General features: G+C 65.2%; 1 protein-coding gene across 1 annotated transcript; it reads right to left on the bottom strand.

Annotated features, from left to right (window-relative positions):
• Window positions 1-22: 22 nt before the first annotated feature.
• BTK (Bruton tyrosine kinase) lies at window positions 23-9,372 on the bottom strand. The gene is made up of 19 exons (XM_026066385.1): window positions 9,291-9,372; window positions 8,612-8,785; window positions 8,404-8,502; window positions 8,204-8,272; window positions 7,903-7,984; window positions 7,310-7,438; window positions 7,161-7,228; window positions 6,466-6,647; window positions 6,006-6,068; window positions 5,721-5,775; window positions 5,022-5,104; window positions 4,803-4,930; window positions 3,917-3,991; window positions 3,350-3,521; window positions 2,834-3,050; window positions 2,102-2,166; window positions 1,538-1,656; window positions 1,246-1,403; window positions 23-1,091 (listed from the first exon to the last, which is right to left on the bottom strand). Exons 2-19 carry the CDS (start codon window positions 8,750-8,752, stop codon window positions 1,020-1,022), a joined length of 1,977 nt encoding a protein of 658 aa, XP_025922170.1. The 5' UTR covers window positions 8,753-8,785; window positions 9,291-9,372; the 3' UTR covers window positions 23-1,019.
• Window positions 9,373-10,020: the final 648 nt, after the last annotated feature.

Genomic DNA, 10,020 nt, shown 5'->3' on the forward strand with positions numbered 1-10,020 from the left:
GCGAGGAGGGAGGAGGCGCGGGCTCGGGCGGCCGTTTATTGTGCCGGGACACGCGCTGCGGCCTGCGGGGCTGCCCGCGACCGGGGCCTCCTGCCCGCGACCGGGGCCTCCTGCCCGCCAGGGACTGCCCGCGGGCGTGGCGGCAGTGAGGGCCCCTCGGCACCCCCCGGGCTGGGGGCCGGGGCTGTCCCAGTGGCGGGTGACGAGGCCCTGTCCTGATGACTGGGGCCATCCCGGTGATGAGACTCTGTCCTGGTGACCGGGGCCATCCCGGTGACGGGTGACGAGGCTCTGTCCTGGTGACCAGGGCCATCCCAGTGATGAGACTCTGTCCTGGTGACTGGGACTGTCCTAGTGACAGGTGACGGGTGCCTGGGACTGTCCCAGTGATGGGTGACAAGGCTCTGTCCGGTGACTGCAGCCATCCCAATGACAAGACTCTGTCCCGGTGACCGGGGCTGTCCCAGTGGCAGGTGACGAGGCTCTGTCCTGGTGACCAGGGCTGTCCTGGTGATGGGTGACAAGGTTCTGTCCTGGTGATGGGTGATGCTCTGTCCCGATGACTGGGGCCGTCCTGGTGGCAGGTGACAAGGCTCTCTCCAGGGACCAGGGCCGTCCCAGTGACAGGTGACAAGGTTCTGTCCTGGTGACCAGGGCTGTCCCGGTGATGGGTGGTGAGGCTCTGTCCAGTGACCAGGACTGTCCTGGTTGCAGGTGACAAGACTCTGTCCTGGTGGCCAGGGCCATCCTGATGATGGGTGACAAGGTTCTGTCCCAGTGACTGGGGCCATCCCAGTGACAGGTGGTGAGGCTCTGTTCCGGTGATTGGGGCCATCCTGGTGACCGGGGCTGTCCTGGTGATGGGTGACGAGGCTCTGTCCTGGTGACCGGGGCCGTCCTGGGGACTGTAGCAGTGGGTTGCTGTCTTGTGTCCAGGGTGGGGAGGTGTTGCTGGCCCGGTAGTACCAGCCACCGGTGCCAGGCAGGGCGAGCGGGCAGTGACGGCCCAGCTCGGGTGGTCACGGCTCCTCGTCCGTGATGTCCAGGATGCTGGCCAGCAGCGCGGTGAATGTGGGGCGCTCCTCGGCTTTCTGCAACGCGGGAAGGGAGAGCGATGCCGGAGCTGCTGGGGTCCCGTCTGCCCCCATCTTCTCCCCACTGCCAGACCCTCTCCCATCCCGGGGTGAGCTGGGGAGCCACTTCAGTGATCCCAGGGTGGACGGAGGTGACCACCAAGTGACTTACCTCATGCCAGCAGCTGTACATGATGGCATAGACCCGCTCTGAGGCCTGCTGCGGTCGGTAGAGGCGCAGGCCTTGGATGACATGCTCTGTCGTCTCGCTGTTGTTAAACCTCTCATAAGGCATCTTTCCCAGGGAATAAACCTCCCACATCAGAACGCCTGTTAAGGGAAACAGCCGGGGACAATTCACAGCACAGGAATATCTGTGTCTGGAGCTGGTTTGCAGAGGAGCTTCACTGTTGCTGGGCCACCCTCTCACCCAGACCCCCAAATCACTAATGCTGTGCTCTCACCAAAAGCCCAGATGTCAGACTTGCTGCTGAACTTGCTGTATAGAAGGACTTCAGGGGGCGACCACCGAACCGGAAACTTTGACCCCATGGAGCTTGTATACTCGTCATCCAGAACATACCTGCAGCACATAAATGGATCAGGGGAGCCTGTCCCGGATTTCACGTTTCACCCTGCATGCACTCCAGGTGTGGTTCAACAGGCAAAAACATCCCTTTGCAAGCGAGTATATGTTAGGCAAGATGGGGAAAGGGCTAGAGAGACAAAGGAGCATAGCAAGAGGCAARAAGGGCGCGTGGGAAGAAAGTTGCAGTCAGGAGACCAGAGATGGGGGAAGAAAGAAGCGAAGAGGAGGGGAAAGGGGAAAGAGAGATGAGGGAAGTAAGAAAGGGAGGGTGGGAAGTGGACAGGCAGAAGGTTGAGGCAGATGGAAGAGAAAAGACAGGAGAAGGCACAGAAAAAACAGAGCTGGTGGGTGGTGGGGGAGAAGACTGAAGTACAGAAGAGACCAAAGGAGGAGACAGGGGACTGAGAAAGGAAAAGTGACACAGACACATCAACCAGACCTGGAAAGGCCGAAGTCTGAGACTTTCACAATTCCTTGGTCGTTCACCAAACAGTTGCGAGCAGCCTGTGGAAGGAGAGATGGAAGCAGTCATCCCTACCTGCTGCTGCTTCTCCCTCCCCCCTGTGGCATCGGAAACTGTCTCGCCTCCAGTGATTCAGTGCTTTGTCCGGCTTTATCCCGCAGGCTGTTCCAGACAGTTAACCCGGCCTGGGGCAAGCTACAAAGTTCCCTGCACCGATGGCAGAAGAAGCCTCCAGGCATCCTGTTAACCCATGGCAATTGCCCCATCAGGGTTTTGCCCGAACAAAGCAGCGCCAGGAGGAGGTTGGGTACGTCGCACGGCAGGACCGCAAGCTGGCAGTGCCAGCCGGAGGTCTGCCTGCGCGCGCTGCAGGCTCAGCTTTTCGTGGAGGTTGAGCGCTCCCTATCTATGTCTGCGCCGACGATGCCTGCTTGCGCTGCCTGGCCCGAAGCCCTGCACTCGCTGAGARTGCATCCTAGAAAACCGCGCAGTGCTGCCCTTTCTGCAATCTCTGCCAGCCCGCCGCGGAGCACAGGCTTCAGAGATGCCGTGGTGGGCATCCTGTCTGTGCTGAGGTGGTCAGAGGCATGCTCTGAGGAGAAGGCTGCAGAGTTGCCTCTCCTCRTGCTGGTAGATGAGCTGAACCCTGTCTAGCATGTGCTGTGGTTGTCCCTGAGCTGGAGATGTGTCCTTCAGCCACATCCCTACCAGGTCTCGGTGCAAGAACTGCTTGGATTCCAGGTACTCCATAGCTTCACAGACATCCTTGCACATCTCCAGCAGCTCAGCGGGCTGGAACCGCTGCCGAGACTCCCTCAGGAAGTTCAGGAGGCAGCCGTTGGCCATGTACTCGGTGATGATGAAGATGGGACGCTGCTTGGTGCAGACCCCGTAGAGCTGTACCAGCTTCTCATGAGACAGGTTCCTGTGTCGGGAGCAAGAAGGGGAAATCTGAGCATCTAGAAGGCCAAGCAGCAGGAGAAGCATCTCTGATTAAGGAGCAGGAGAATTTGGCAAGGGAAGGTGCTCCCAGCCCAGCAGCCAATGGAGAAACTTGCCGGGCAGCTCAGCACTAAGGGAGCAGGCTGCTGCAGTAGGAATGCACTTTGCAGTGTGTGAGGCTGCCTGCGGCTGCCCCCGACTGCCCCTCCAAACGATCCGAGAGTGCAGTCCTTCCAACGAGGYGTCTCTCCAGCACAGACCTGGGGGCTGGTCACCACTTACATCATGACTTTGGCTTCGTCGATAAACTCATCCTCTGACATGGAGCCCTCCCGGATCATCTTGATAGCGACGTTGTACTGGCCTCTCCATTTCCCGTACTTCACCACTCCAAACTGCCCTGTCCCCAGTTCCTTCAGGAAAGTCAGATCCTTCGGGTCAATCTCCCACGACCCTAGGACAGAGAGTGCAAGTGTGATGTGGGTGCAGGAGCCCTCCGTGCAGAGTGCTCCCAGCTGTCTGATCTAGTCAGTTCCAGAAGACCTCACTTCCGTGGCTCATGAGCATGTGCTGCCCAGAAGATCATCACCACCGCCCCCAAAATCCATGAAATCTAACAGCTGTTCTTCTAAGGGGTGGGGAGCAAAAGTAGCTTGCAGTGTCCCATGGTCAATGCTGTCACCAGAAGGCTCGTGAGGGTTGGGAAGTGATTGCCGGGAACGCGGTGAGCCCTGCCGCAGGGGGAGAAGCCAGGATCCGGCCCCAGCAAGTAACTGCAGGCAGAGGCTGTGCTGAGGGCTCCTCGGAAGCTGCTACCATGAGACAGGGAGGTGGCCGAGGCCAGCTTACCGTAGCCGAGGCCAGCTGTGGAAGGAGCGCTCTTCTGGTGTTGAGACACGGGGTATTTCAGTCTGGATATGAGGCCTGAAACACAAAGTACATTGCTGGGTGCCTCTACACCGTGGTTACCCACACGGTGCCGGCAGGGAACACGAGCCTCCTGCCTTCAGCACCAGGGGAGGATACCGGTGTGTCAGTAAAAATCCTGCTCTCTCCCTCTGTCCCCCAGGGCTCCTGTCCCCTCTCTGGCTCAGCCTGTCCCAGATTCTCCTTGCAAAGGAGCATTCTCGTTCCAGCTTTCCCTGGGCTGCTTCCAGCTCTGCCTGTTCCCTGTTGGAGAGGTCATTCGTCATTTTATCGCTGCGAATGCAGGCTGTCCGCTGGGCAAGTCGGATCGCTTCGTGTTTTGCTTTCGTCCAGAACAGGGTTGACGGAAATGGCATCAGTAAAAGAAAGCGATATTGCTTCCACCCKCCTCCAGCCGGGCTTAGAGCCCTTTACTGCAGCCCCCGGCGAGGTCTGCACCCGGGAGAGCAAACAGCTGTTAGAAGCTYTTGGTGGGGTGGGCGCAGCGGGGTGCTGGACGGACGCTGCCCTGCAGGAAGCCGGGGGAAGGGGCGCTCGGGGGAACACGAGGTCCCCGAAGCCGTGCAGAGCAGAGGTCCCTTTAGGCGGCGTTTCGCTCAGCGCTGCAGTGCGGTGCACCACTTCCCTGCGGTTTGCTGAAGCTGCCTCTGGGCTGCGCCGGCCTGCGGTGGTGCGGCGGGGGGGGGGAAAGGGCGCTTGCTCCGGGGCCCGGCGCGACGCGGCAGAGAGGGTTCCCGGCCCGCGGGGGAGATGCTGCTTATGAAGAGCACCRGGCGCAGGCCGGAGCCGGGTGCTCCCGAGCGCTCACCGGCGGAGTTGTGCTGGTGGTACGTGATGAGCTCCGGGATGGTGTTGAAGAGGTGCTTTTCGGCCAGGTAGTACTGGTTCTGGGGGGTGCAGCATACGACGTAGTGGCGGATCATGCCCTGGGGGTCCCTGCAGAGACAGGCCGCGGGGTCAGCGGCGTCGGCAGGACGCGGGGCAGAGGGCGAGACGTGCCCCGAGGGGCCCTCTCGGATCTGCTTACACGGAGGACTTGGCGTAGACGGAGACGGTGTATTTGCCGGTCTTGCTGGTCGAGTCTCGGACGATGAAGCCCCCTTCCTTCCCCTAAAACAGAAAGGGGAGAGGGGACTCTAACAGGCAAGGCTTGAAGTGAGTGAAGATCGCAGCGTGGCTGCAGAGGACGCGTTAAGGCAAAGGAGTCCTACTTCTGTCCCTGCCTCCTGAGATCCCTCCCGGGAGGAGGTGGCAGCGGGGCAGAGCCGGTTCCCGGAGCCGTCGGGGTGACACAGGCTGCAGGGTTTGCTCTCTCCCCCGCAGGCTCTTCGGGATAGCTAGACTCACCGCCGGGACCACGGGGCTCTCAGCTACCTGAGTCACTTCTGCTCGGGATCTGGCCTGTCCTGCCCTCCCCGTCCGCTGCGGAGGAAGCAGCCTCGTACCGCCCCTAAACCCCCTGCGCCCCGACACCCGCTGCACTTGGAAACACGTGATTTCAGTGCAGAGACACTGATTTATCTCCCCAGAGATCAGGCCACTGTCTGGGCCTCCTCCCTCCCTCTCATCTCCAGTGGTGGCCGTCGGAGGAGCTCTGGGTGCTGGCGGTTTGGCTGGCAGCCCCGGCGCAGAGATGTGCCCGGCGTTGGCGGGGCTGGATGCCACGCTGGGCGCAAGGGGACGGCAGCCCGGGAAGGGCTACGAAGGACCCGGCGCCAGCGCTTACCTCCTGCTTCAGCAGTTGCTCTGCTTGGCTCCGGGTGATGTTCTTGGAGTACCACCTGGAGAGGGGACACGGCGGTCAGGAGAGGCCCCCGCAGCCRCCGCCGCCGCCGTCCCCAGCCCGACCCGACCCTGGCCCAGCCGCCGCAGGGGACAGGAGGGCGTGCGGGGTCTCGGCGGCGGCTCTCGCGGGCCGGGATGCAGAGCCAGGCAGAGCTTAGCAAAACCCAACGGGAAAAGTCTCCACCCAAGTGCAACTCCCCACGTCCCCGTGCTTTCTCCTACTCACTCAAAGATCTCCAGGGAATTGCTGGTTTCGGTGACGTAGTTGCTGGGGATGTAGCCTTCCCTCCTGCGGGGGAGAAGGGGTTGGTCATGCACGGATGGAGGAGGCCAGCGGAAAAGCAGGTGCCTGCCCCGGAAAGCTGAGTGGAAATGGGCCAAAAAAAACAAACTTGGCCCGAACCTTTGGGGTCCCTGCTCGGGGAGGGCTGGTGCCCTTGGCAATACCCCAACCTGCTTCAGCCTCCCTCACCCCGCTCCCCTGCTCCGTAACGAAGGAGCCCCGCGCACGTGCGAACGGCCTGTCTCGGCCGTGGAGCGAAGGGCTGGCCAGCCGGAGACCTGAGACCAGGACGGACCCCCGGGCGCAGGACGGGGGCGCCCGAGGCTGTCCCGCRTTGGGGCAGGTGCCTTCTCCCACGGGTGCTCCGGCCCCAGGACGGGACACAGTCGGTGGGGCCTCTCACCCGTTCTTGTCGCGGGCTTTCCACCAGGGCAGGTGGCTTTCCTCCAGGATGAAGTACTCCTCGCCCTTCTGCAGCTGCAGGTCCTGCGCGTTCATGGGCGAGTAGTCGTACAGGGCCACCACCTTCTTCATCTCGCCCGCCGCGCCGGGGGCCGGCTCGGGGGGCAGGGGCTTCATCACCATCTTCGCCGGAGCGTGGGAGAGCGTGGGACACGGTGACGCGCCGCTCCCCGAGCGAGACCCTCCCCTCCCCGGCCGCGTCGGCCCTTGCGGTCCCCTCCGCTCCCACGCACGTTTCCGCCCGGCTATCGGTCCCCGCCACCCCGTGCTTTCTATTGCCACGTTTCCTCCTTGGAGACGGGCCGTCGCAAAAGATAAGCGTCGTCTCCAGCCCCTTCGGCCCAACTCGTGACTCCCCCCCGTATCGGGGCCTATCTCTCTCTCGCCAGCTCCCCCCGGGGAAGTCCTCCCGGGCTGTGAACCTCAGGGGCACGAGATACCAGCTTTTCCACCAGGTCTTCTGGCTCTATCCCCTGGTTCAAGCTCCTTCTCCCTCGGGGCGCTGCCTTGAGCAGAGCCCCGGGGCTGTAAAGCCCGGAGCAAAGCCCGGACGGTCACCGGATGCGTTGGCTTTTCCCGGGCAGCCCTTTCGTCCAGCGCCTGGGAGCGAGTCCGCGTCCCGCCGCTGGCCCCTACCTGGTCCTCCTCGGGAGTGGGGGGAAGAGGCTTCTTCGTTTTGCGATGCGACCGCCCGACTTTTAAACCTTCAGAAGGGGAAAAGGGGTGAAAGCGAAGCTAAATCCCCGGAGCGGGGGCGCGCAGGGAGGGGGGGCGCGGTGGCTTACTGCCGTTCCTGCTCTCCAGGATCTTGCAGCCCATGGCGTTCTTGGCCGTCTGCGAGCAGCACAGGTACTGGCCGTCGATCCAGAAGCAGGGGTGGTACTTCTGCACCAGGTCGCTGTTGTAGCGGATCACTGCGGCGGGCGAGGGCAGCGTGAGCCGAGCGTCCCCCCCCCCCCGGCAGCTTCTCCCCGAGCCGGAGGCGACCGTCAGAGGTGCTCCTTCTCCCCACGGAGAAGCATCCCGGTGGGAAAAGCCCGGCACTTGCTGCACCCTCGTCCCCGGGGGCTTCGTGCCGGCTCCAGCGGCCCCCCCCGCCGCCGCCGCCGCCACCGCCGCGCTAGCGAAATCGCCGACTTCCCCCTTATCGTCCTGCGCTCCTTCCGGCAGGCTGCCCCGGGGCCGGCTCCAGGCGCTAATCTGCCCCCGGCAGGCGCGGGAAGCGCGCCCGGGGCGGGGGCGCCGGCAGGCGTTTCCCACGGGAGCTCGCCCATCCGTGGGCACGAGGCAACGCGGCCGCGGGACGCCGGGCCCCCCACCTCCAACCCCGGGAAGCCGGCCGCGCCGCGCGGCCGCCCCCGCTTCCCCGCGGCCTCACCGCTCTTGAGCTGGTGGATCCAGCGTTTGCGGAGCTCCTCCGTGGGGGAGAAGACGTAGAGGGGCCCCTCGTCGTACACCACCTGCGGGCGACCACCCGCCTCAGCGCCCGCGCTGCCGCCCGCCCCGAGCCGCGCGCGGCGCTCGCGGGACCGTGACGGGCAGGTTATAAATAAGCCCCCTCCGCCGAGACTTTCCACTTCCCCCTCCGAGTTTCGGCGCGCCGGGGGCCCGCGCCGGCAGGCAGCTGCGCCGGCCCGGCGGGGACCCTGCGGCGTGAGCGAGGCTCGGCCCCGTCTCACCTGGAAGGGGTAGGGGAAGCGCTCGATGATGGAGATCTGCTCCATGTTGTTGTAGTCCTCCCCTTTCCTCTGGAAGAGGGAGGCGGAGGTGGGCGCTGGCACCCGGCGCCTCGGTGGGCGTCCCGCGGCGAGCGGCACCCGCCTGCCCCGGGAGGGCAACGGAGGGGGGGGGGGACGGGGACGGGGGACGCCGGCCTCACCGGGACCTGCCGCTCGGGGGGAGGGTTGTTCTCGGGCACCACCGTCTCCACGCAGGTGATCTTCTCGATGTCCACCGAGCCCTTCTTACTGCCCCGGCGCTGCAAGAGACCGCTCGGGTCGGGCCATCGCCCGGAGGGACGCCGGCTGCTCGGAGCGGGGGGGACGGGACGGGACGGAGCGCACCCCCATCCTCCCGCCGGCACTCACCCCGCGCTCGAAGTCGTACTCGTAGTAGGAGAGCTTGCTCTCCGTCAGCAGGAACAGGCGCTTCTTGAAGTTGAGGGGCGACGTCTTCTTCTTCTGCTGCGAGCGCTTCAGGAAGATGCTCTCCAGCAGGACGCTGGCCATGGCGCCCGGCTCCGTGCCGCCCTCGCCGGCGGGCTGCGCGCGGAGCGGGGGGTGACACCGACACGGTGCCGGCTCAGGCTTCGCTCCCCGGGGCTGCCGGCGCCGGAGGGAGGGGGACGGGGCAGCGGGGACCCCCCCCCCTTCCCAAATAAGTTGGCAAAAAATAAGTTGGCAAAGTCTAGCAAAGGCGGCTGGCTGGGGCGGCCGCTGGCCCGGGGCCCAGGAGTCCTGGGCCAGGGGCAGGGTGGCGGGGGGATCCCAAGGGATCCCGGCGTCCCCCGTAGCCCCACATCTCAGTGTCCCCGAGGGCTCCCTGCTGCTGCTGCCGCGGGGGGCTCTGCTCCGGGTTCCCCATCCCCGGTGCCGGCTCCATCCCCGGTCTTGGGATGGACACCAGGTCTCCCGCTCCCGGACAGGTCCCACGCTGGGCAGCAACCATCGGGGCAAAATCCCTGGGATCGCTGGCCGATCCCGGCATTTGCCACCGCATCCGTCCCCCTTCCCAACCCCGGGGCGCGGGGAGTGCCTGGTCGTTTACCTCGAGCCGCAGCAGCTGGGCCACGGCCAGCAGCGTCGGGCACGTGGGGCAGGTCCTCGCCGCGTCCTCTGCGACGGTGCCGCCGGAGAGGGAAGGACCGTGAGCGTCTCGCAGAGCTCTTCCGACCCGGCAGGACACAGCCTCCCTCCCTGTCCCCAAAACAGCCTCCCCGTCCCCAAAACAGCCTCCCTGTCCCCAAAACAGCCTCCCCGTCCCCGGCACGGCTCAGCCCCTGGCCCTCCCCGGCTTGTCCCCTTCCGCCCCCCTCCTCCTGGCTTGTCCCCTCGCTCCGTCCCTGCCTGTCCCCGGGACCACGGGGGCCCTGCGGCGGGACCCACCTCCGCCGCCAGCCATCGCCGCCTCGCTGTGACGGCGGCGGCGGCAAGCGGGTGGGTGGAAGCGTCCCCGTCCTCCCCCCCCCGGCGAATGYGACTTCCTGCTGCTGTCACACCTCGGCCAAGCGTGCCGGGACGCGGCCGTCGGGCCCTGGCGCGCGCTGGCACCTTGGGGTACCGCGGGGGGGGGGGTGACGCCGGCTGGCAGGGGATCCGGGGAAAAGGGGGCTGCTGCTCCCTGCTGGTCCCCGGGGAGCTCGGAGCGACCCCGGGGCTGCTCTACCACCCTGCCCGGCCCCYGGGGCTAAACCTCGGCCGCCGGGTGCCGTCTGCCCGCGGGGCGATCGCTCCCCGGACSCCGGGGCTCGCAGTCCCCGAAGCGCCCGCGTTCGGGG

This window comes from Apteryx rowi, unplaced genomic scaffold (genome assembly GCF_003343035.1).
Source record: "Apteryx rowi isolate R43461 unplaced genomic scaffold, aptRow1 scaffold_24, whole genome shotgun sequence".
Lineage (NCBI taxonomy): Eukaryota > Metazoa > Chordata > Aves > Apterygiformes > Apterygidae > Apteryx > Apteryx rowi.